At 44.0% G+C, this 26,500-nt stretch overlaps 1 protein-coding gene across 3 annotated transcripts in view; it reads right to left on the bottom strand.

The window, feature by feature from the left end:
* Positions 1 to 372: 372 nt before the first annotated feature.
* The window catches only part of chd4a (chromodomain helicase DNA binding protein 4a), a 64,820-nt gene continuing 38,692 nt past the window's right edge, over positions 373 to 26,500 (bottom strand). For 2 of the 3 annotated variants that reach the window (XM_060905002.1, XM_060905003.1), the window contains exons 17-41: positions 26,312 to 26,449; positions 19,356 to 19,477; positions 19,078 to 19,251; positions 18,805 to 18,946; positions 17,133 to 17,264; positions 14,896 to 15,013; positions 13,157 to 13,281; positions 12,962 to 13,054; positions 12,734 to 12,872; positions 12,391 to 12,560; positions 10,698 to 10,875; positions 10,414 to 10,500; positions 10,218 to 10,309; positions 9,972 to 10,105; positions 9,732 to 9,876; positions 9,410 to 9,566; positions 9,012 to 9,115; positions 8,722 to 8,941; positions 4,927 to 4,983; positions 4,680 to 4,835; positions 4,488 to 4,596; positions 2,584 to 2,716; positions 1,075 to 1,270; positions 766 to 944; positions 373 to 636 (exon numbers count right to left, since the gene is read on the bottom strand). In XM_060905002.1, coding sequence (XP_060760985.1) covers positions 622 to 636; positions 766 to 944; positions 1,075 to 1,270; positions 2,584 to 2,716; positions 4,488 to 4,596; positions 4,680 to 4,835; positions 4,927 to 4,983; positions 8,722 to 8,941; positions 9,012 to 9,115; positions 9,410 to 9,566; positions 9,732 to 9,876; positions 9,972 to 10,105; positions 10,218 to 10,309; positions 10,414 to 10,500; positions 10,698 to 10,875; positions 12,391 to 12,560; positions 12,734 to 12,872; positions 12,962 to 13,054; positions 13,157 to 13,281; positions 14,896 to 15,013; positions 17,133 to 17,264; positions 18,805 to 18,946; positions 19,078 to 19,251; positions 19,356 to 19,477; positions 26,312 to 26,449 — 3,315 coding nt within the window. In that variant the 3' untranslated portion in view covers positions 373 to 621. The remainder of the gene's footprint in view (positions 637 to 765; positions 945 to 1,074; positions 1,271 to 2,583; positions 2,717 to 4,487; positions 4,597 to 4,679; positions 4,836 to 4,926; positions 4,984 to 8,721; positions 8,942 to 9,011; positions 9,116 to 9,409; positions 9,567 to 9,731; positions 9,877 to 9,971; positions 10,106 to 10,217; positions 10,310 to 10,413; positions 10,501 to 10,697; positions 10,876 to 12,390; positions 12,561 to 12,733; positions 12,873 to 12,961; positions 13,055 to 13,156; positions 13,282 to 14,895; positions 15,014 to 17,132; positions 17,265 to 18,804; positions 18,947 to 19,077; positions 19,252 to 19,355; positions 19,478 to 26,311; positions 26,450 to 26,500) is intronic. The other variant, XM_060905004.1, reaches the window with a different exon arrangement.

The raw sequence follows: 26,500 nt of genomic DNA, 5'->3' as shown, positions 1-26,500 counted from the left end.
TTATTGCCCACTACTGAACTGCTCTTCGCATCAAAATACTACCAGATGTGACTTGACATTTTTAAAATGTTTACTGACCATGTGAACTTGGAGTTTAAACTAACTTGGGAGAATGATCCAGTGTTCAAGAACTCCAATTCAGTATTTATGCTGACCTTGCACTCTGACCCCAGCTTCCTAACCAGCTGCAATATGCAAAAAAAAAAAAATCCACCGTGTTGTAATGGATATATGGACAGTCTTCTAACAAATACCTGAATAGTGATCTCAGTATTTGAATACCCACACACACATCCCTGCAGAGAGGGCTCCTTTCACTGCAGCACCCAAAACCATTTCTAGCAAATATCCAGCACAAGACTACAAGAACAGTTGAAAAGTGAGACAAAAGGCTTTTATTACTCTTATTTTCAGTCCCAAAAACCATCAATAATATTAATAAAGAAAAAAATAAGAAATAAAAAAAGAAAATAAAATAGCTTCAAATGCCACAAACTCCATATTTTGCCTACAGACTCCTGTCCATTTGTAGGTAAAGGGGTGTGGCTTCAAGCTAAGGTGAGATGTCATTTGAGGTGTCAGTCAGGAATGTTGAGGTGGTGGGTGGTGCTTGAATGGTGGTTACTGCTGAGATACCTGGAACAATTTAAACAGAGAGAGTTTAATGGTTTAAAATAATATATATATGGAAAAAAAAAAAAGCCACTTCTCTAGATTATTAGGCCAATCAGAGGACAGCACTATAATAAAGAGGGACTGTCGGACCTTAACGTTTGGTACCTGCTGGGACTGTGTCTCTGGGCCTCTGCTGGCCAAACGGCTGAGAATGTTTCTTTCAGACATTTGCAGCCGCACAGCAACAGGTGGTATCCTGGCAATGGTTGCTGGGAGACGGGTGACATCTGCCTTCATGTCACTCAGCAGCTCTTCAAGTTGTTTCAGCACTGTTGGAAAGAAAGATGAAAAAAACAGGGTAACTACACAGAATGAAATCTGAGTTTAAACCACAGAAAGCACAAACCCCAGTAGACACGCCGAGTTTAGATGGAAGCCGCAGCTTCTGCTGCAGCTCACCTTTGTGCAGGACGGCGTTGGCAGGCTTGTTCCCAGACATGGACTCCTTGCTGAGGTGCTGATGTGACTCAGCCAGGCACTCTACCTCACTGAAGCGCGTGTTCAGAGCCATGGAGGGATGAGAAGGATCCTCAGTCATGTTTAAATATGCTGCCCTTCGTAGCTGCTCCTCAATCACGAGTGCCTGCTCCAGCAGCTAAGAGGGGAGTCAGGAAGCAACAGGTCAGGAAGGTAAAGGAGACTTTAAAAGAAAATTAAAGGTCCCATAGCATGAAATTTTCACTTTGAGGTTTTTTAACGTTAAAATGAGTCCCTCTGACCTTCTTAAGTCACCCCAGTGGCTAGAAATTTCATAATGTGTAAACCAAACTATGCCCAACATTTGAGAATGGCGCGTCAAAACGGCGCGTTGATAAGCTCTTCCCTTTACTACGTCAGCAAGGGAGATGATCCCCACGCCCCCCCCTCTGGATTCCCACCCACTGTATGGATTGCCCCGCAGTTGTAGTGAGAAGACCATAGAGGACACAACAACATGGCATCACCTAAGCGAGCGAAACATGGAAATTGCGCTGTACATGGATGTGACAACACAGAAAAGAGTCTGTTTTTACTGCCGACGGGAGAGCCCCTGAAGACGCAGTGGCTTAATTGTATTTACTCCAATAATACGCCGTCGAGTCTACCTAAGACGGTGTATGTTTGTCAGAAGCATTTTCCTGAGGAATGTTTCCACAACTTGGGACAGTACAGGGCAGGTTTTGCACATCAACTGTCACTGAAGCCTGGGTCCGTACCAAGCATCCCTGCCGCATCAGCCACAAACACCGAACAAGTAAGTGTATAACTGTTAAGTCGTTTTGCCGTGTTTTAAAATCGGTGCCACGTTAGCCTTGCAATGGCTACATTAGCTGTGCAGCTAACCGCTTCCTGCAGTTAGCCAGGTACTCTGCGCTACAAAACCAAAAAGCATGCAGCATGCTCTGTTATAATAGCCAATCAAAACAGTTTTTTACAAAGACACCCACATTCTTTTTTTTTTTAAGTCACTCGTTCATTTTATTTGTTTGTTCAGTAAAAACCCAAACATTTGTTGAATTTATTTTATTTCCTCGCGTCGCACCTTAATGACGTCAGCGCGCGGTATTTTTCCCTTCGCGGTTTGTTCCTTCTCTCTCGCCATAGTAAGACACCCACATCCGCTTGTTCTGACCCACTGGAGGTAGCGTCACAGTGCTGTTAGCCAATCAGAGGTAACACGTTTACATGTCATGAATATTAATAAGACCTGCCCCCACCCTCTACCCTTCCCCGCCTCCTGCTTCTCATTACCAAAACGACGCACTGGGAAAAGCACTGAAATGGGGCTTTCTCCCAGGAGGCTATATCTACGTGCCGAGGGTTCATTTCGAGAAAGGCATCCGAAAACCTCCACGAGCCCGTTTAAAGCATCAACAAACCACCATGCCATGGGTCCTTTAAAAAAAATAAATAAATAACCCCGTGTACCTTGAACCTCCGGGCCAGGAACTTGTTTTTGATCTCCAGAAAGTTTCCCCTGTTCATCTCACCTTTGAAGGGCTCATTGAGAATAGCAAATTTTACATCGTTTTGAATATCCTGCCACCGAGCGTAGCCATGTCTGAGAACAAGGAGTTAAAGATAGATATACATACAGCACAACAGGCACTTGTAAGGATTAGGGACAAGTAGGATTGCCAGTACTACCACCAAATCTGGCATTTCAGTTGGCCCCACCCCCACCCAGCAAGAAGGTTCTGGGTTTGAACCTGGTGGCCAACTGTACACCTGTGTAGTCTGCATGTTCTCATGCCTGCCTTTCCTCTAGGTGCTGCAGTTTTCTCCCATAGTCCAAAGAAAGATGTGTGGATTAGGTCAAGTGTAAACTAACTCTAAATTACCCACAAGTGTGAACGGTGGCAGGGTTTCCCCAGGTTTGACCACCATAAATTTAAGACGTTTTTAAGACCACTTAAATGAGAATTAAGACCTACATCGCACCCATTACGCGGTCGTAGGACACCAGATCAAATTCCCAATAATGACAAATGTTTCAAGTAAAAGTACTTTTATTATAAAAGTTATATTACTTAAGTCATTATGTGCATTGCTTGTCAAATCTTCACATTCAAGACAAGCAAGACCGAATTTTGTTATACAAGACGTTTTGTTTTTTCCACAGGAGAATGTTGTAGCGACTTCCAAGTCTGGGAACACAGCCTTAAAGAGTTCGCTTATGCCCTCATTCGAGCTGTGTTCCGTAATTGTTTTTAAAATCCACAGCACCTCTGCCCGAAGTGTCGGGGTTCCACCGACACCCATCATGCCACTGCTCGGCCCTTGTGTTGTTGCTAGCCTTGCCTGATGCTGCTGATGTTCGACAGTGGTGCTAGTGCCAACTCCAGGTGCATTCGGAGATTGAACCGTGCAGAACTGAGCGATGGGCTGGTGGCGGTGGAGGGCAGATGCAATGTGCTTTGAGCTCTTCATGTGAGACTCTAAAGCGAAATGACCTATAGCGGACAACTTGAAGGCCTTTCGACAAACACAGCATCTTGCTTCAACGTCGCTTCCAGGAACCTCCCTCACCCAATCACGATATCCTTCATCTGAAAGCCACTGCTGATTAAAACGACACTTCCCCATGCTGCGATTCGCGGAGTCTCCTCTCCACCACGGACTCCGATGATTGCGCCGGCACGAAAATGTATCAATATTGTTTCTCTCTTTGCGCATACTCCAAGAAATTCACTGATGTTACGCAAAACCCACGTTTTCACATTGTAGAATAGTACGAGTAAATTTAAGACCTTTGTTTAAAAAATTAAGACTTGGGCAAAGCAATTTAAGACTTTTTAAGGCCTTAATTTTGGAATATTAAATTTAAGACTTAAGACCCTGCGGCTACCATGGGTGGCTCATGTGTGGGTGTTAGACCTGTGACAGATTGGTGACTTGTCCAGGGTGCATCCCACCTCTCGCCCAAAGTCAGCTAGGATTGGATGAATGAAGGTTCAAACCCAGGCACCCAATTCAGTCCTGAGGTAAGGTTATGTCCACGTGGAGTTTCTGTGCATGCTCATTGTCGGTTCATCCCAGGTTCACCAGTAATCTCCAAAAAAAAACAGTAGGCAAACTGGCTACAGAAAATTGAACCCGTGTGTGTGTGTGGCACCTTATGATGGACTTGTATCCTGCCTCGTGCCCCTTGTTTGTGAGTCTGCCTCCAGATCCACCACCACCTTGATAAAAACGTGTGTCCACAATTATGGCCTAGGGAACGCCATACAGCTAGTTGATAATGGATTCCATATTTGGTTCAAGAAGACATGCCTACTAAGGACCACATGTACACTTCAGTCATGTAGAACTAATAACCGTGCAAAGGATACTGTATAATGCCAGCAAGAAGCCAGTAATCATGGCGGCGATGCCATATCTCATTGGTTTTCTTAGTAACTGTGGCTGCTCGTTCCTCATTCTGCCACAAGGAGTGCAACTCTGCAAGACACCATCATATAAATAAATAAAATAAAATCAATCTCTCTCACACACACAAAAAAAAAAAAAGTCACTCTTCTTACCAGTAAATCCTCCATCTGCAATATTGAACATGAAGCGGGTCTTCGCTTTCTTCTTCTCTTCACTTACTCCTGCTGCCACACCATCTTTGCCACCATCGCCATTTTGTAATTTGGCTGGTTCTTCTATCTTACAAGACTCCTTTTCATCTTTTTGGTCTACAAGAAGGAAAAAAAAATGATATTGAACAACTTGCAATAAAATTCAGTGTAGAAGTGAAAGAGCAGGCATGTATGAACCAGTCGATACCTTTCTTTTCCTCCGGCGTGATGTCCATCTTCTCCACCTTATCTTCGTTCTCATCATCTGATGACAGGTGGAAATCATGAATTTTAGATTTCACAAAATAACTCGTGTGGAATGCTTTCCATCTTACATACATAGCATTGCAGCAATGTGTCTTTTCTAAAGAAAAACGCATATCTGAGAGCGGGACCATCACCTAAATCAGGAGTGAACAAATCATTAGACCAGAACATGCAAAATTACACATGGCTTTTCTTTCTTTATTGTCCTGCAGAGATGTAGGTTGATTAGGCTGCTTAATGCATCAGTTATGAGAATTTTGCTTTTCTTGCATCCACCAGTAAAGGAGGGGGAATAAAACCCAGCATACTGACTGATTTTATAAGTATATTTCAGGGGTTTTCTAGAAAAATTTAGCATGAGGACGCTCACCATGGCGAGGGAGCGAAGCGGGGCGGGGGATGGTGCCGGTTGTCCGTCCCCCCCCTCCGCCGTGCGAAGCCTTTGAAAAATTGAGGCTACAATGGGACATTCTGAGGCTATCTATCTGAGAGGGAAATTGTAACAAATTGTCAACATTTCTTTTTCAAAGTAATCATCTTCTGCCCCGGACAGTCTTTGGCTTTCTTCCGTTTCGTGCCGTGGGACGACATGTTTAAGTGTCAGCAAAAACGACTCGCGAACTACTTCTGTCAAAAGGTGAAAGGTCATTCAGTCTCGAGAAATCTCGCTCTACAAGTCAGCTGACCTTGTATGTAACCCATGTCAAATCTCGCGAGAGCAGCCGCAACAAGTAAACATGGCGCCTCAGTCTGGAAAATGCCAATTCGGATTGTTTTTGCACCGTCTGGCGGTGTATCTACTTTGATTGGAATATTTTTGGAGTAATTATAATGGATTTGATGATCAGACACATTGTCACGTGGTGCTGCTGGGCTGTTTTCACGGAGAAAAGATCGTTTTGAGAAAGATTGCATGTTGTGCAGTAGCATATAAGTGCATGGCCCAAGTGTGACTTGGGGTTCAATCGGCATTTCGGTAAGAGGGCGCAGCGCCCCTGTTCCCCGGTTTAGACGAAAGCCTGTATTTAAAAAGCTTCACATGCTAAAGCAGTTACCTGGATTTCCTGCTGAAGTAACGTTACTAATGTGTGCTATAAACATTAACCCATTAGCTTGTATGCATCAGTTTTACCACCTCAGTAACTCCGGTACTGTATGTGAAGTAGTGACTTAACTGAAGATACAGAAGAGTGCAGCTGAAAACTATTGTGTGCAAAACACACAACAGACTTGAACAGCACTGTTCATATCCAGTACAGGCCAAAAAAATAAAAACCTTAGCCAAAGCTCATTGCCATTAATCCCCACCTCTTCTTCCATCACATGACCATTACTGAGGGAGGCACTGCACTAGCAGAAGTAGTCACATCCGTTTATCGCTTTGTTGATCCTCAACTGCCTTTTCAGTGAACGGCGATCTGTTTAGATCACACATTATTAATTGCTGATCACTGACGTGGCAGTGTTTCCTGGTGTTTAACAGTTTAGGTGTTAAAATGATGTTCCCCCTGCGTGAGTTTGACCAACCTCTTTCTATGAAACTTGCTTTGACGCTTGACAAGTGTAAAGTCCGCACTTCTATGAAGTGCAGATCTCAAAAGCACAGACCAGTGTTTTGGACCTTCCAGCACGACAAGGATCCAAATCAACACAAACTGTTAGCTGACATCCATTATGTTGAGTTCCAGATGTTTCTGTTAGGGCAGAGGTTTAGTCTTCCCATCGTTAGCACTAACCAGTACAGTTTAGTCCAGCACAGTACAGACTGTCCCATCCACTACCGATTTTTTTTTTTTTTAAACTAACTAGAACCAACACGGTGACATGTGGGAGATATGGGTCTTGTGCTGCGTTGTGCACAATGTACTGTATATGCGTGTGCCTGCAGGCCTTTAGATTACACTAATTTGGGCACATCAAAGGAGCGAAGCGACTGCGCGAACGAGCATAGCGAGTGAGGGGTAGTGTTGCCAGATACTGCTGACGTTTTCCAGCCCAAAATATGTTCAAAACCCGCCAAAATGCACTTAAAACCACCCAAAATGTAAAATGAATTGATGCCTATCTTGTAAAGTAAAAATATGCAGCTAAAGACCAGTATACTACCTGTAAATCGAACAACAATGCAAACAACTTCTAAATGGCAACATGAGCCCGTCAGTACTGGAGGTGAAGAATCTGCTGTCTGGTACTCAGCTCCGCGTGGTTGAATCAGATTAGAACTCTGCAATCATCTGCTGGGTTCCAAATCCTACATTCACCAGTAGGTGGCGCACACGCAGAATATTATGTAGGCTATGTTAGGCTACGATGCATATCTAACATCTGCATTGCTGAGGTTATTTATTTTTTATTTGTCTTATTTATTTCTCTTTTTATTTATCCTGTTTGTTTTATTAATTTTATAGGCCTAGTTATTCTGCTCAATTTTTGTCTATGTCCATGTATTTTCTTCATCTGTTATCCTGATTTTTGTGGATTTGTTAGATTGTACCTGTTTTATATACTTCAATTAAAAAAAAAAAAAAAAAAGTTCAGCTGCGATGCATGGCTGAATGTAACATGAGAAGAGAAAATGGAGAATGGATTGCATCATTCTTATTTACTAGTTAATGAATTCAGTTTCTGCACTACATTACACACATTCATATTAGTCTTACAGTTACATCGACTTTTTTTGTTTAAATAATACTTAATGAGATTAATGTTTATTGTTAATGATTAATTTAGGCCAATGCTCAATTTTGGTTGTTTAAAATCCCTAAGGGGTGCTGGGTAAACTAGGTCTCTGACTTGCCTCAGTTGGCCAAAGAGAGCTGTTTTTCCTGATTTCCTTCGCATATTCAAGAATCTCTGCTTTCTAGTGGGAGTGAAACTATATAAACATCTGATAAAAACCTGCCGAACTAACGCCAAACCCGCCCAATTTTTGTCAACCAGCCCAAGCCATTTTTTGCCCGCAAAGTAGAATTCAAAACCGCCCAATCTGGCAACACCGGGGGGTGGGGGGTTTCCCCTCTTCCACGCGTGGAAGTCAAATTTCCTCTCACAGAGGTTTCAGATGTCTAAATTGATCAGAATGATGGTATGAATTTTTGCCTTTTTTGAAGCAGGTACGAGTTAGACGGCGGCTCTCATAAGTGTCGCTTTGCTTGTTGTGCGAGCGTCCTGTAGTAATGGGCCGTAGACTCCACGCGGCATTGTGGCTTCCAGAAAATCAAAGCAGAAACGCTAGCATACGAGTCAATGGCAGATGGCTTAACCAATCAAAACTCGGGAATCCAACTTCCGCCGATCAGGAAAGAGACTGGTACCTTTGAGTGGGTTATAGGTAAATGTTCCGTCGCTTGCTTGACATTTTCGGTCGATTTTGGAAATAACTTAATTGTTTTGATCAGAAATCGGAACGATCAAGGTGTGGTAAAGATGCGTATCAGCCCTTTTTTCCTTGATTAATTTGGGGACGCCAATTTGAGCGCATTTAATTTGGGCACACCGTTAAACGGCCTGGCCAAGGTGTAATGTAAAGGCCTGGCCTGTGAAGCACAGCCCAAAAGGACATTAAAGTTTTACTCTACTGATACGGGCCAGCATGCTTCCTCTTAGAAGACTTGTGCATAATGGCTAATAATTTGTGAACACATTCAAACCAACACTTTCCCAATGACAGGTTGAAACTTTAGACAGCTGTGCTGCTCTACACTAATCAAAAAAAAAAAAAACAAAAAACCCCCACCTTTGTTTGTGGCGTCATCCTGCTTTGTTTCAGGATCTTCAGTCTTTGCCTCGTCAGAAGTCTTGCTTTGCTCAGCAGCTTCTCCAGTTTTCTTCTCTTCTTCTCCACTGCCCGTTTTCTCTGTCTCTGAGGTGGATGCAGAGGCAAGGTCTTTCTCTCCTTTTTCTTTCTGTTCAGCAGGGGAGGGTGTTTTCTCGTCGTCATCAGGAATAGCAATGACCTAAAGAAAGGATATGCTTTTTACTGTAATACTTTTAAAACTGACCAGGGACAACAGACCCACACCTCACCTCTGCTTCTGACTTTTTGCTCTGCTGTTCCGTATCACCATCCTTCTTCCCTTCCTTATCCTTTTCAGCCTCTTTACTTCCATCTTCCGTCTTGGAGGTATCGTCTACAGAGTGCAGAAGGAAGGTTTCATTAATCCTATGTGGCTCACACTAACTCAGAGAAGCCAAGGAGTGTGAGTGAGTGAGCAGTGCAAATACTGGATTATATTAATTGATTGTATGAGGTAATGTTTGTATTATCTTCATATAACTTTATGGCTCGTCATGCGTTATTCCTTGCTTATCAAATTGAATACAAACGTGCTCAGACCGCAGGCCTTTAGAGTGTGCCGCATGTATGGCTGTTCCACTTCAGTACATGTGCAGTTGCTTATACACAAACTGAATTTGAAGCAAACCTGGAATTGGTGTGTTGGGCTGTGTGTCAGCTGGAGTGCCAGTGGAAGGAGTTTTCCCTGGAGAATCAGGATGGCCAGAAGCCACAACTTTATTTTCTTCCAGCTCCATCATCCAAGGCATGGACCACTGACCGTTCACGTGCTCAAATTCTTGCACCTGGAAGCAATCAGCATAACCATGAGCTGCACGAGCTACAAAATCAGCTGAACAAACACTGTACAAGCTGTCAAACATTGCCAATTTTAATGTATTAAAAAAAAAAAAAAAAAGTTATACCATAAACGAATGATTAAATCTAACAGTCACTTCAAAAGGTTTCACCTTCTTCCGGATCAAGGACATCACCCCAATTCGAGTAAGAACGTGCTGTCGTGACAACCCTTCTCGTGGCACACCATCAGCAAAGGTTTCAGCACCATCAGCACCAGGCTCACACAAGTGCCTCATAAAAAGTGACACATATGCCCTGTGAGGATAAAACAGCATCAGGATTACACAACGCACAGCCAGAGACTGCTGATGCGCATCATGCATGGAGCAATGCACAAGGCTGACGCGTACTTAAACTCCTTCTCAGATTTCCCTCGTAGGTCTCTAACCAGCCACTGGGTGGTGAAAGCATCCTGGGGCGGCATGCCATAACGCATTACAGCATTTAAGAAAGCCTTCCGTTGGCGTGCATTGAAACCCAACACCTAAAACAAAAATGCCGTGTTAAATGGGGGAGAAGCTGCTACTGATACAGCAAGGTTCATTTACCAGTGATTACATACACATTCATTTAAAAAGCAGCTGGAATAAATTCACCTCAATGTTGCCGCCCACTCTGGCCAGCAGGGGGGGCAAAGGCTTATCCTTGTCATTTCGGAGCCCTTTTCTGTTAGGTCTACGGGAGTTTGCTTAATTTGGAAAAAATAAAATATAAACAAACATAAGCACAGACAAAAAGTTCATGCAAATCTGTTGTTTTCACAGCTTTTCTGCCACAGGTGAAGCATTTCACCTTCTGCTCGCTCATCAAAGTCCTCATCTCCTTCTTCTGAGGCAACAGAGTAGTCTGACTGGCCATCGGACTGGTCATCCTGCCAATCTGTTACGGACAGATACAGACAAAAGTAACATTTCAAAATGACTGCAATATGTGGTACCGCTGATGCGTCGGAATTTAAAGTCCGGCCTTCATTTAGCAAGTTTTCTGATCGCACAAATTCCTTAATTCAAAAAAAAAAGGTTGCACTTTAGATTCAAACCCTATGTGAATTTGCACCCAGACGGTCAGTCGGATACCTCGGTCTTCCTGGGACCCGTCGTTGTAGTTGACTTGTTTACGGATGCGCTTGCCCTTGCCAAGGTTGCGGGCCAAATCTTCCTGCTGCTGCTCATAGTGGTGCCTAAGCAACTTCTCCCAATAATCTGGATCTACACTCTCCTCCTGCTTGATGATCTCTCTCTGCACCTCCTCCTCCTGTTATAGGAAAAACAGAAAAATCAGCTGGCACTCCAACACAAACAAGCTTTTACTCAACAGCATAGGTGGTCATGAAAGTCTTTTTTTTCATTTCCAGTTGAGAGTACTAGGGATGTTAACCGATGACCGTTTGACCGGTGGTCGACCGAATCAACGTCAACCGGTTAATTTTTTTTGGGTTGTCGGTGGAAAAAAAAAAAAAAATCGTTTTGAAGCTGCCGATTTTGGAGCGGGGAACCTGGAATTCTGTGTTTGTAAACGCTTGGGGCATGCCATGCGGTGTAAGGACGACAGCTGACAAATCAGAAACACCCATTCAGTCATGTCCTGCCCTTCCGCTGCCACTCAGCAAAAGGAAAAAGGGGGAAAAAGAAAAAAGTGTAGACACAGGCTTTTTAGCTTACAAATTACTATTCTGTTTTTGTTTAATTATTATTAGAAGGCCCATGGAGTTTAGTCCTGCCTTGGCCAGTGCATTCTGAAAGTGTTTCGGTCTGTAGCCAACAATGCATGTTATTGCAGATCAGATCGCTCCACACAAACTAAAGGCGCAGATGCCGACTTTTTCATGGACTAACGGCATTTGCTTATGTAGTAATTTTAATACAGAATTTACTCTGATTAAATTATTCAGACACTCCAACGCCCCCCCCCCAAAAAAAATCGGATCTGCACGAGCCGTGAAAAAGGCGCGCCGTTTGCATCCCTGTTTAAACTCATAGGTTAACCGACTTTAACCGGCTAATGAGGCTCGGTGGTCGGTCAAGATTTTTTTTTAGTTTTCGCCATCCCTAGAGAGTACGTCGTGCGCGTTCTGGCTGCCGCTTCTCACCGGAGCTCTTATTTTATTTCTTTTTCTATTTTTTTTCCTTTCCTGTGTGTTTGTGTAGTTTGGTGTTTGAGTGTTTTGTCCGCCGGTTGTGGTGTAGCTCCGGACCCAGTTTAGGGCGTCGGTTCCCTCCAGGCCTTGGTTCGCTGTGGGTGATGTCTGCGCTTCCAGCTGTGGACTGCAGTGAGCTCGTTGCTCAATTTACATCATGGTTGTCCAGCGCCCTGCGCTTTAACGCTTGGCGTGATGTTCCGAGCGATGTTGCTCGGTGGCGTCGCAGCGGCTGTGCAGGTGCTCTGGGACACACCAGCGCTCTGCATGGCGGAGCTTCTCTGCTTGCTGTGTGGATCCATGGCGTGGTGTTCGAGCGATGTTGCTGACGGCGTCACGGCTGGAGATGTGGGACTTGTTTTCGTGCACCTTTTGGTGGGACTGTGGCTGCTACACCATGGGAATTACATCCTGACCCCTACTTGGTGGACTTTTTATTTTTATTTATATATATATATATATATATATATATATATATATATATATATATATATATATATATATATATATATATATATATATATATATATTTCCCTTTCCTTGTCTATAATTGTAAAGCGTCCTTGGGTTTTTTGAAAGGCGCTATATAAATTTAACTTATTATTATTATGAAATATCTGATACACACTCACCTCATCTTCCTCATCCTTGACTACATACTGAGCCACTTTGAAGGAACTGAGATACTCGTTCATACTCTGAAGCTCTGTGTCGTCTGTAGCATCCTGGTTCCGGTCCAGCAGCCGGTCTATGGCCTTATCATCATAGTGAATCACACTGCTGTCCTCCTCCTTATTCTCTCCTAATAAAGTGCAGTCAGTATTTAGATATATATAGTTATTTTTATAGAACATGGCCAACTCGGTGAGCCACAGATTTGATCAAAAAGCAGTTAAAAATATCCTGCTCATCCTTACAAATTAAGGCCAAACAAAAAAAAGGTTAGAATGTCACAAGGCAATATGAAGCAATCACCTTCTCCATCATCCTTGAACAGCTGCTCTGTACCGAATTTGAGAATGTCATCCAGCTCTTGCTTAGACATGGAGCCCGTTTTGGAGCCCAAGCCAGGTCTGACCACCAGGTGGGTCAGCATCATCTTCTTCTTAGCCACCTACATTTAACATTGATAGATAAGATGGACAGACACACCCCATCCAGTTAAAAATAAAGGATGGGTAAAATCCTGGAAACAGGCAATACCTGAGTAATTCGTTCCTCAACGGAGGCTTTGGTGACAAATCTGTAGATCATGACCTTTTTGTTCTGACCAATTCGGTGAGCTCTGCTAAAGGCCTACATGAAAGGGAAGAGGAGAAAAAAAAATCAAGTTAACAGAAAACCAAAATACTGTTTAGGTGTGTACACTGAGAAGGCGGACATCACAAATTAACCTGCCTGAATGTCATTGTGAGGGTTCCAGTCGGAGTCGTAGATGACCACCGTGTCAGCTGTGGCAAGGTTGATACCCAAGCCTCCAGCTCTAGTAGACAGAAGGAAAGCAAACTGAACAGCACCAGGAGCTGAGGGATAAACAAGAACAGTTAAGCCTTCTTTAGACAATGAGGCACATTTAGTGCTGAAGTTTGCTAATTTTATGGAATAAAACCCGACATATCACTCCTCTTGGATGTTCAGTCAGCCTTCTACTTTACAGCCAAAAACAATTCACAGATATGACAAAACTCTGTTTAACAGCCGAACATTCCAGCTTCGTAAAACACAGAAAAATGTAAATTGTTGGAATTAATGCCATCCCCCATCAAGTAGAGGAAATTAGAGTCCAGTGGAGCTGGACTGGACTTGCAACACCAAACACCTGTACAGGAAGGGACAGAGCAGGCTGTACTTCCTGAGGAGGCTGCGGTCCTTTAACATCTGCAGGAAACTCCTGTGGATGTTCTATCAGTCTGTGGTCGCCAGTGTCCCGTTTTACACCGTGGTGTGCTGGGGGGGGGGGGGGGGGCAGCACATCCAAGGAGGACACATCCAGGCTGGACAAACTGATCAGGCAGGCTGGCTCTGTGGTCGGCATGAAGCTGGACTCTCTGGTGACTCTTATTTTAATTGTTTGAAAGTCCAGAGCAAGATGTTATTTTACAAAGAACACTTCAGATCTTGTTTTAACAATAATAAGCATCACTGTATAAAGGGAGTGTAAGCATCTCTAACTACATGTCCTTGGGGTTGTTGAGACATGGAGGGGTGGGAACAAGCTCTAGCCCACAGTTCAGGTCAGAGTCCTTTGAGAGTAAATGCTTTGGCTTTCACAACATTCTGTTCCCAAAAGCTGATGTTGGGAAAAACACAAAGGTTTTCTTGCTTTTGTAGTTTATTATTTAAAAAAAAAAAAAAAAAAACCCACTCTTCTTCCATGTCAGGACTCTTCAGGAAAAAGAAGGTATATTCCAACATGTAGCGAATGCTAGGCCACAAATCTGCACCATCACTCCAGTTGTTTCGAGGAATTTTGCACAGATCAGAACCGCTAATAAACTAATTTCCATGTACATCCTTCGCTTCTTTCTGATTAAGATTATCCAAGTAATCCAGTAGTAGAGCTTTTTTTTAGCTGTAGTTTTCTTCAGACAACAGCAACAGATGCTGGACATCTCTGCTTGGCTTCAGTATGTGAACAAAGTTTGCTTGTCCCCCCAGGTCTAGGGTAGTGATGGTTGCTAATGTATATGCGATGTCCGTGCAAGGGGTCTATACCATGAGAAGAGAAAACAAAAATGGCAGTGCGTGTTGCTGAACCAAACGAGGACGAAATAAACTCTACTCTAACCCCCCCCAGCAACAAAAATATGCAAAAAGTATTTGATGGTAAGAACGTAGCTTTTTATTTTTTCAAGAATTATCGCATTTTTCAGAAATTGCTCCTGTCATTTCGCCAGTTTGTTTACATTCTGAGCAGAAACGATTGTTGGATAAGTTTTTATCTATCAAATTTGCAAAAAGGCAGCGCCATTTCTCAAAATCCAGTGAATGTGGAGAGAAAAAAAAAAAACAAGTTATTCCACACAATCTCTGTGCTACACGCCTCGATTTCGTGGAATAACCGTTCATTAGAGTAATATTAAGAGCCATTACTATGCCTAATGTTAATATGATATAATCTATAAATAAATATTTACCATTGAAGCGGTCAATAGCTTCCTGTCTCATTGCCCCAGTGATCCCTCCATCAATACGTTCATACTTGTAGCCTTCATTCTCCAGGAAGTCTTCCAGCAGGTCCAACATTTTAGTCATCTACAGCAAGGAACACATGAATAAGCCATTTCCCCCTCATACCAGAGACACTAACATTCATAAATGAGAGTAGCATCTCTAAGTACAGCAAGGCTCCTATTAGGCTGGGGGTCTGGGGCCCAAGAGGCCCCCAGAAACCAAATTTCAGGGAATCTCAGATGCAAATCGAGGCCATTTTGAGGAAAATAAATGCAGGTTTACAATACAAGCTCAACTATCCAAACTCTCTGGGGGTAAAAGTTTGGCTAGCTAAGAGGATGCTCAGGTAACGGAGCTTGTACTGTAATCCAGCGTTTCAGTAGTTTTATCATGATCAGCAACAAGAGCCAAAGGCAAAAGATTTATGTACAAGGTCTTTGTTTAGATTAATACCGTCTTTACTTCCTGAACTGGGCACCAGTCTAATACTGGACTTCAAGTCAGTAAATACTGAAAAGGTACCCATCCATACATTTCATTAAATTGAACATGAAGTTACTTAGATAATTTGTTGCACATAGCAGACTTTGTTTTCTCCAGCATACTTCTGTTGTAGGACTCATTTCAAACCTGACACTAGTTTGAGAGAGAAATTGAAAAAAGTTTCAGTTCTGAAACAACTGGTGGAGACCGTTTGCTTCCAGGAAGATGACTATGCATCACTACTGTGCATTTCTGAGCACTGCATTTAACACGCACTGTGATTCATGCTCTCAGCCAATCAGGTCACCTCACAGCCAATCACAGCGCAGCTAACACAAGGATATGGAAACTCCTGGAATTATCCAAATTCATGCGAACAAGGACACGTGGAACAGTCTGAATGCCTAAAATGCGTCAATTCAATCAATCAATACACAGGCATAACTGGTTGGGGGAGGAAAAAAAAAAAAAAAAAATTCAGGTCTACGCCTAGCACCGTAATAGACCCCTTCACAGTAAACATCATTCATACGCAAGAGGAAATTGCGCGCGCAGCCTGGACCCAAAAAAAGACTCCGCGACGGTAGAGACGAGAAGAAATATTTGGAAGAAATGCCTAGTTGTTGTGTTGTCGGGTGTCAGAATCGTAGCAGTGATGGGGTTAAAATGTACAGAATTCCAGCAGGATCTCTCCCATTCCAAAAAAATCGCCGACGTCTATGGCTACAAGCCATCAAACGTGTAGACTGGGATGAAAGCACCATCAAAAATGTGCGGGTTTGCGGCGCCACTTCATCACAGGTAAGATCAGGCTATTTATTAAATCTTTCTTTTTTATTCTTTCTAGTCTTCGTTTATTGATGTAACAAAATACTTTGGTAGCGTTTGTCTGATTAGCTGGTCATAGTTACACAATGTAATGAATATTGTTAGCATGTTAGCTTAGCTTTGCGTGCAGTTTTGTTTGTAGGAGAGGTCTCGCTTGACTCAAGCAGTCCAGATTTTGTGCCGTCATTATTTGTGTTTGCCGAAAATCACAGTTTTAAAGCAAGGATGGAAAGGTAAAATTGTGTGCCCTCACTCTAAATGCCAACTTACGCTGACTGCTCTACCCGAGCTCCCGCCCCGTTCAGTTTCATTTCTCGCTTTTTACGCAGCTCTGATTTCTCTTAGCTGCACTCTTTACACCATCATTCCTTTCATGCCATCACCTCCTGCTAATTGCTGTTTAGTGTACGAGTATATATCTGGCCATTGTATACCAGGGAACTTACTAACATCGTCCGTCCACTCTTTAATTAAATGCGGATCCGGTAGGCGATGTCCACTTGTTAGAGTTAACTTATTTATGTAGCATTCTCGATCTTGTAACGACAATTGTTTTGCATAACCTGACAGCTCATAATGCCGGTCTATGGGCGGCGCCATTGAGTCCAGGCTGCGCGCGCATCCTGGCAACGGTCGGTTTGATTACAAACATGCGAAGGGGTCTATTGTGCTTCAAATCCGTAGCTGCTACGCCCAAATCGTGCATGTTGGCAGTGAACTGGAAAATTGTTTTATCCTCAAGTGCAATAATGACCTGTGTAATATTTCATCTATACTTCATGCCCCTTTTAACCTTGCGTATTTAAAGACGAGGACGTCTGTATAGGGGAATATAGAGGAACTCGGTCATATGGATAGAACTTGGCTTGTGAATGCTTATACAGGGTACCTGAGAGAAGATGAGCACTCTATGCCCTCCTTCCTTCAGCTTGCGAAGCATTTTCTGAAGCAACAGCAGTTTCCCAGAAGACTTTGTGAGGGCACTGCCATCATACATCCCATTCGGCATCTTGGGCGCTTCCTGTTTCAACCCATCAGGAATCAGTTTAGAACCAGTTAACAGTCCTAAATTCTACACTTGTATTCAGACCTGCTCACCCTTGAAAGAATACTGCTTATTTTAATCACCGGTCCATGGGACAAACAGAAGTGTGTGCATACAGAGAGTTTACGTGTACTTTCGTCCTATTCCGAGCCCAAAGACGTACAGCAATAAATAAAATGGTGATCCTAGTGTCTGCATCTTATGTAAAAGAGACAAGTGGCAGCTCCATCAACTCTGTATACAAATACTTTCGACCACAATGGACCAAGGCCCCGGTCACACAGCCTGAACTTTGCTGGAGCGTTCCTTGAACGGTAGGGAGGGGGGGCCGAATTTCAACAACGCTCGTCACTGCGCACAAAATGGGAGAAAAAAAAAAAATCGAAAACACGGGCGTTGGCTTAGCGGTGCACCGCTGAAGCCGGCGTTGCTTTAGCGGTAGCGAGCGTTGGTTTAGCGGTGACGCGAGCGTTGGTTTAGCGGCGTTCTGCGCATGCGGGCTTTGGCTCGGCGGGGGTATAAAGTTGGTTTAGCACCAATCATAGCAAGTCTCTCAGCATCCATGGTGATACAGTTTTACTGTAACTGAGCAAATTCGATATAGATGAGGTCTGAACTCAACGGCAGCTCGATTCCAAATGAGCTCCTGGTCCATTTCTCCCCGTATTTATAGCCAAATTCTGGTCCCGCTCCAACACCTCTATACCAACGCCAAACCAAAGTTCATCGCCGCCATGGATAGCTGCTTCAACACCGTTCCAGCAACCCCGTGTCCGCTCGTAAAACGCTTACAACCGCTCCACCGAAGTTTGTGCAACGTTTAATCGCCGCCCGGGCAACGCTGGCGAAGCAGCGGTGGTCCAGCGTTCAAGATTTCTGCGTTGGCCTAGCGGACCCAAGCGTCCACGAACTTGCGTCTAGCGGTGCCAAACTTTGACTGGGCGTTGGTGGAGCGGGGGTGAACTTTGCCGGGGCGGAAAATTGCCCCCTCCTCACCGCTCGCAATATTTTGTGCAGCTCAAAACTTTCGGAGCGGTAGGAGGGCCCCTCGAGAAACATCAGCGGTGGCCGAGCGTATACGGCGTTGCTTTAACGGGGGCCAACTTTTGTTAAACGGTGGTGAACGGTTACGAGTGGTGATGAATTTTTTTTCACCGCTCCAGGAACGCTCCAGCAAAGTTCGGGCGGTGTGACCGGGGCCTAAATGTTAATGAGGTCAAACAAATTCATACTTCGCTGTACATTAACAAACAAACACTCATTTCCCTTCAGGGTGAGCCATCATTCAGAATGTAAAATCATGCTTAGTAACCTGGTCTAAAACGTGAGAAAGGGAATGTACAGGGGAGCAGGGGTCAGTTAATCATTCCATATTTTTGAGTGATTATTCATCAGCGCATTCTCAAGTTTTAAACTAGGTGGAATTCCGACTTAAAACGCACAAAGGTTTGCAGGTCTGAATACAGCGATTTAACCAATTACATTGTCCAGCTGTACGCATCTGAAAATGGCTTACCATAGCAGCTACGGGGAAGAGGTAGGGGTGATTGCAACATTTCTTTAGGTCCATTACCACATTAAGCAAGGACACTTGATTTCCACCTCCTCGTGTGTTCAGGGCCTCAAAGTTGCGGGTAAGAATGAACTTATAATATTTCCTACAAAGTATAAAGACTGTCCTTAAGAAGGCTTCTTTAAGACACTGAAAGATAAGAGCCAGGTAAAAGATGAAACCTAATCTCTGAATAAAACTACTTTTCCATCCCAACTGCTCCGATTCCCCCCTTACTTCTGCATGGGACTGAGTTCTACTCGGACAATGAGCTCAGTCTTGGAAGGCATGTGCTTGAACACGTCAGCTTTGAGTCTTCGGAGCATGTGTGGTCCCAGCATGTCATGGAGTTTCTTTATCTGGTCTTCTTTAGCAATATCAGCAAATTCTTCCAGGAAGCCCTCCAGGTTGCTACAGGAGACATGGAACAAATCAGATGTGTGTGATGGATGATAAAATGTTTTTAAAAAAAGAGGAAAAATGGTCTTCTCTCTCTCACACACACACACACCTACCTAAATCTCTCTGGCGTGAGGAAGTTGAGCAGGTGGAAGAGCTCCTCCAGGTTGTTTTGGAGAGGAGTTCCCGTAAGCAGCAGTTTGTGCTGAAGGGGGTAATTATTCAGCACTCGGAAAAACTGCAAGAGTCACAGCATTAGAATACAAATGCACGCTCATTTATTCAAGCAGTCTACAGGTCAGTTCCAAGGCCAAGATAGCATTTAATTATACAACCAGTTAATTATTATCCTGTTTTATTACTACTAAGAACACATTTTATATACACAGACAAGGTGACAAATTAAAGAAGTGTCTCAGGAAGGCGTTTGGACCGCACAGGCCACCAGAACAGCTTCAGTGTGCCTTGGTATAGGTTGTGCAAGTCTCTGGAACTGTCCTGGAGATAGGAACAACTTTTCCCAAAAAGATAATATGCCTGTATGGAGTGCCAGGCCCATCCCTCACACACGGCATCAACGCTACCTTCTGCCACAGAGTCACCTTACTTATCCCATTCTTGTGTACTTCTTGAACAGCGATGGGCACACTGGTCACCACAGGCTTGCTCATTGGGGATAAAATTAGCTCATGTTTAAAGTGCATATCACGGGTAAATTCAGGAACAAGATCAATGTAATTCTCCCATTTTATATTAAACTTTGGTCAAATATCTGTCACATTTTGTGCAATACCAGAAAAATTCAGTTGAAATCAAGCTATTTTGAGGCGAATTGGTCCGCCTCTGAAAAAACTTGGCATGTGGATTTCCTGGGAAACACTGATTTTCGTGACGTCGCGTGCGGGACGCTTCCCTCTGAATCCTACGTCAGCGCTGGTTTGTTTACGAGAAAACGACCTGGTGCTTTTCCGCAAATTTCTTCAATGTTATCACGTAATTATTAAAATGGTTAACAGATGTATCATAGGAGGGTGTAGCAACACCAATCACGATGGGATTAGCACTCATCGCTTCCCAAAAGACCGGACAATGAGAGAGAAATGGGAGCGCTTGGTGTACACAGGCTGTGCACTGAAACCGTGCAAAGCTCGTGCAGCCTGCTGGCGCTTAAGCAGGTGACGTCACGAATCTGGCTCCAGACTCCCTTGGGATTTTTCCAGACGTGCTTTTTTTTTTCCTCCTGCTGCAGACAGATGGCCTTGTGCAAAATTACCCTTCTGGATGAGTGTGTAAAGGGACATACTTTCGTATACAAGCTGCTTTGCGACAATGTCTATTAAAAGCGCTATACAAATAAACTTAACTGAGCAGCACTCATTAGAACCACTCCCCCAGATGAATAAGTCTGATAAGCATCATTCACATTAAAATCTAAAGAAAAACATTGCTGCTAGCCTAGCAAATATTTTCCAACTCTTTACTTCCTTTAAATGCTCTCAAGTTTGCTGGTGTCCCAGATGTTAATTGGCTCCACCATCGTGCACCGTTTTAACCAGACTTGGATAGGAATACCACAAACTGTTCCTTGCCTTGCTTGGAACCACACGGACCTACAACGGAAAAGCAGCCAATTCGTCTGTTTTCCTTAAACGCACATGCACTTGTGTACAATTTCCAACCCTTTTACTGAAGTCTTTACTCAAGGTTTCAAAACAGACAGAGGTCGCTTTAATGATCGTTCCGAATAAAAACACAGCCAGTTGAACAGCCTTTGCTAGGCAACAGTAAAGGCAGAATTATACTTCTGCTTTAACAGGTCTTTGCAGCACAAAGCCAGGGGGTGGTGGGGGGGAATCATGGCTAAACATGGCATGCAGTCCACACACTAGCTAACTACGAGGCGAACACTGAATGGTGGGGAGGAGTGTGCGCGCACTGAAACAGTCTGACAAAACGAAGTTTCTTAGGTGGGGATAATGAAATTTAAAAGTAATACTGTTCAAAGCTAGCCTGGGAAATCCCATACTGCTTTGCACAATCGTTCCGATCTGAAAAGACAGCATGGAAACTATGGTCTAAAGGCTCGCGTGAGTTAGGGAGCCAATCAGAGAGTGGGGAGGGGTGGAAAGACGGTGACGCGTACTACTCAACAAACCGAAGCTTGCAGTTTATTTGGGACTGTTTACGGATCACATTTAACATGGCGGCGAGCGATACGAACCAAACCAGCTTCTCTCATATTTGTCTTGCACAAACGGCAGTAATCGTTCGGTGCCATTGTTTTCCTATTTTTGTTTTGCCTTCTCTTTCATTCTTTTCTTCACCTCTTCGTCGCGCCAACGTCGTCACCGGGTACAACTGCCATGATTGGCCATGGGCTACGTATACGCCAAATGATAGACATTCGCAACGTCCAATAAACGGCCGTTGACAATTGTAAACCACACCTCCCCTACGAGAAATTCAACAGGCGGATTCCAGACCATATTTCACTTGTGATATGGTCTGGTGTTAACCAGACTAGTTCAAAGCAAGTGTGAAGCGTAAACGATAAAATCTTTAAAAAGCAGCTAAGGACAGAAATGGATGATACACCCCAACACACACCCATTCGGTGTTAAACACAAGGTGAGACTCAGCTCTCAGGACAGAAATGCAAGTTTCCCAAAGCCAGCTGATGTAAACCCCTCCGAATATAAAGTGTCATACAGTTAGGCCGCAGCCAGGGCTCGCACACGAGCTGCAGCAGACACAGAGGTTTGTGCACATTTCAGCCTCAGATCACAAACTCATGCTGTCAGTCACCAACACCGCCGCTAATGAACCAGTGTTCCACGCCGCAGACCTAATGCTGGGTGAATGAGCCCCACAGACCACTATAAGGAGTCAGAATGGCTGCCTCAACCACAGAATTCATCAGCATCTGGGGGGAGGGGAGGGGACTCTGGAAAAAACAGGACATGAAATTACAGCCAAAAGAAGTTCACTACATGCTGTGCCCACTGGCTGAATCAGTTCACCTGCGTTTCTGTTTTTAGAGCAGACTCATTTTCCAAATAGTAACTTCTAGTACTCAGATTCAAAATGCTCAATAAACCACAGAAGTTCCTTGGGGCCTTTAGACATTGATGGCGACAGCACCACCAAGCCCCTCCCTGGCTCCGCCTACAGCTCCTACAATGAGCAGCAGGTATAAATGAACACTAATAGTTTATCATGTTTGCTTCATACAGTGATCTCACATTACTGTGTAATAAATTTACAGAAAACTGATCATGACAGTGCGTTTACATGCACATCCAAATCGAGCTGCTGTCGGTAATCAAGCTAAGGGTCCCAGCAGGCGTGCCAGATGCCCCTTTTCCACCAAAGCAGTTCCAGGGCTGGTTCGGGGCCAGTGCTTAGTTTGGAACCGAGTTTTCTGTTTCCACTGACAAAGAACTGGCTCTGGGGCCAGAAAAACCGGTTCCAGGCTAGCACCAACTCTCTGCTGGGCCAGAGGAAAGAACCGCTTACGTCAGCAGGGGGGCGGAGTTGTTAAGACCGATAACAATAAGACCGCAAGAGGGTGCCATTTTTAAGCGACAAGAAGCAGCAGCTGTACAAACGCGAAGTCATCCATTATTATTATTATTGTTGTTGCTGCTGCTTCTTCCGCGTTGTTTTTGCTTCGATATTCGCGCCAAGGTTTATGCAAACATAGCGACGTAACTGACGTATACAGCGACGTAATGACATGTCTTCTCTTAGCACCGCGAGCGATGGAAAAGCAAGCTGGTTCTCAGCTGGCTCGCAAGTTGAACGAGTTGTGAACCAGCACTGGCCCCGAACCAGCCCTGGAACTGATTTGGTGGAAAAGGGGTATTAGAAATCCAATCCTACATGCACACAAGGAAATCAAGCTATTGTGTGAGGTACATTGTGCACCCGAGCCACAGGTGGCGCTACATGCCCCATCGTGTTGGTACACTTCCGGTTGTTGTCGTCATGAAGAAGAGCTATTCAAGAGTATAAAAGTTATCAGTTCCGTGTTTGTTCGTTCTCCTTGTTCCTCCTGACCTCTTCTGCTGCTCGCTACTACTACTGTTGTCATGCCGACCGAGGCTGTTGTGTTTTCCGCTTGTGGTCTTGTCACTTCCGGAAGGGGCAGTGCTGAAGTAAGTAGCTCGACTACGTAGCTCGATAGGGTTTACATGCACCAAGTAGCTCGGCTACAATCGCATAATCTAGGTCGCGTAGCTCGATTACGAGAAATCCAGTTCGGTTCGATTTCAGCCGAGCTAAGGTGTTTCCATGGCATTTAGAACTTCAATTTCAGTCGAGCTACGGCAGAAATTCGATTTTCTCTATGTGCATGTAAACGCAGTGATTGTGTCAGCATAAATACATTACTACGATAATGGGGGTGTGGCAAAGCCTGACGATTCTCACCTGTGATTCATTACCGCCAAGCTACTTATGGGTCTCTGTGCTTTCAGTGAATCCTGTAATCCGTGCGAGTGTGCACGAGCTGGTGGAGCTCTCGCTCGTGCTCTCAACACACACTATGAACAGGACTGAATGTTGGGAGTCTATGACGAACCCTTTTTCTGTGGAGGTGTTCGGTTCTGTTGAGTTTTTGAAACTGCACAAACCCAAGGCTGGGGCGTAGCTGAAATGTCACCTGCCTCCCCAGTCTTCCTCTACACTCTCACACACAGGGTTCGAAATGTTAAAGTGTGAGGCTGTACATCCTGCAGGATCACACTCTTTACTTCCTTTTTCTCCAAAGTGAACACGGTGTAGGCAAATATAAAAATTAAACCTCAGTTAGTCAGTCAGTGACAGAGAACTGAATTTAAACACTAGCTATACTGAAGTGCTTCAATACAAGCACTGGAATACAGACAGGATAAACACTTCAAGGATTTCAGCGTTTACTCCATCACCCAGAGATCACCGGGCCAAATCCCAAAGATTCCACAGCCAGCCGTGGCCGGGAGCTCAAGAACGCAAAATTAGCTTTGTGCTCTCAGGGAGGTGGGGTGGCAGCATAACTCTCCTTCAATTACAGTGACGCGAACCAAACATGGGTGTCGGGGAACTCATGCATACAGGAGTAGGAGGAGAACGCTTCCCTTCAAGTGTGTTACACCACCCCCATAATGTTGCACACTGGAGAAACATTAAAAAAAAAAAAAAAACCCACACCTTTCAATGAGGAGTCATTTACTTTATAATTAACAACATCACACAAGATTTCCTTTTCCCACCCAGCACTGTACATGCTGCTGTTTTGTCATCCTCTATTCATTATTCTTACAGCAAGATATGGAACTCGCAATGTTTTTCAGCTCGTCGATGCTGTAATTCAGTAAATCCCTGCGTGGTTTACATGATGGCACCTCCGATACCTCTTTTCAACTAACAGGGAACAGTTCTGATTCATGCACCAAATTTTGAACCGTTCAGAGCATTTTGAATAAACGTAAAATTTGTTCAGAACCTGAAATGCTGGTTCCCAGCTAGAACCAAAAAATAACTGGTTTTTCCAGCACGAAGCGTGACAGAGGGAGGGCGGGTCATTAGTTTGGAGAGGAAGCAGAGCACAGTAATTGAGAACAGAAAAGGATGCATCTTCAGGGAAGGAGTGTGTGTAATATATATAAAAAGCTCAGAGGTAAAATCAATGAGCATTAGGCTGCATCAGTTGCCGTCACTTTCATAAAATCTGATGCATTTTTGTTTGGGTGTTCCTTTTCACCAACAAAGACATCCTGTAAAATGTTTTGACCGTATTCAAAAGTCTAATGGTGGCACCATGAGGTTCATTTTTTTGCCAAAAAACGCTTAATGTTTTCGTGTAAGGTTTGAGTCACAATGTTGGACTCCATTTATTGATTTCCTGTGAGCCAGAGATCATGTTAAGAACCTTTGCAAGGGATTGAGAAGCATTAATGCGATTCATAATACATTTGTATTGTTTTAGTTGAACAATGATTCAATGAACAGCTAAAACTCAAACTGTGCTTGATAATATATTTAGAATATGGACTAAAAATGTGTCTAAGATATTTGGTATACTCTATAAGGTGCCATAATGTTTCATGAAAAGTGATCGAAACTGTCATAAAAGTCATAAAATAGCAGCTTTTTCCATAACTTTGAGCTCCTGGTGCCGCCATTAAACTTTTGAATTTTGTCAAAATATTTCACCCAGTGTGTTTTCTTACCAAAAGGAGCATAAAAACAAAAATGCATCATGATCGGAGGAGATTTTCATTTTTAGGGGGCAACTGATGCACCCTAATGAGCACCACTATCTTGCTACTACCGTTTTTTTTTTTTTAAAGATTTTTTTGGGCTTTTTTCACCTTTATTGGATAGGACAGTGTAAAGACAGGACAGGAAATAAGTGGGAGACAGAGATGGGGAGGGATCGGGAAACGACCTCGGGTCGGAATCGAACCCGGGTCCCCGGATTTATGGTATGGCGACATAGCCACCTGAGCCACGACGCCCCCTGCTACTACCGTTTACTCCCACTGTGAATTGTGCAACGCCCTCTGTTCATGATGCATCCTTGATTAGAACGGTTCTGCTCAAAACTGGTGGAAACCTGGGCCGGGTCACTAACTGGTACCAAGGTTCAGAGAATCCTGAACAGAACTGGTTCAAGGACCCATTCCCCGTTGGTTAAAAAGGGGTACTAAAAGACACACGCGTGCACACAGTACACGTTTCACCCTGCGGGAGTGTCCACACACCACATTCTGGTGGTGGTGGGGAAATTAGCACACAAGTATATAAAACCCGCCATGATTAACCTTCACTCAAATCTTTTCTTCTCAAGCTGAAATGGCCACGTTCAGCACTTTTATCCAGGCATGAGAGGACTGGGAGGATGTTAAACTCCATCAAGCAAGACAGCTGTCTGGAGAAAACATAACTACTGTGGATGCTTCCATTCACCAAATCAGCTTTTCCCTTCAATTTGGTCACCTATCTGCATTTCAAACTGGGCGACATTTTCTGTAAACCTTGGTAACAACGGCATCCGTCACTGACTATTCCAGTTTGTCTTGTGACTCACCTTGGACTGGTTATTTTTAAGTCTATGTGCCTCATCCACCACCAGACAGGCCCAGTCAATCGATCCCAGGCTGGCCATGTCAATGGTGATCAGCTCGTAGGAAGTCAGCAGGACATGAAACTTCACTGCAGCCTCTTTCTGTGTGAAGGAACGAGCAAAATAAAGTCACGTGACGCCCACGGAGTACGA

Source organism: Neoarius graeffei, chromosome 22 (genome assembly GCF_027579695.1).
Source record: "Neoarius graeffei isolate fNeoGra1 chromosome 22, fNeoGra1.pri, whole genome shotgun sequence".
Lineage (NCBI taxonomy): Eukaryota > Metazoa > Chordata > Actinopteri > Siluriformes > Ariidae > Neoarius > Neoarius graeffei.
Note: the sequence above shows the minus strand (reverse complement) of the source record. Positions and strands in the feature narration are given on the sequence as shown.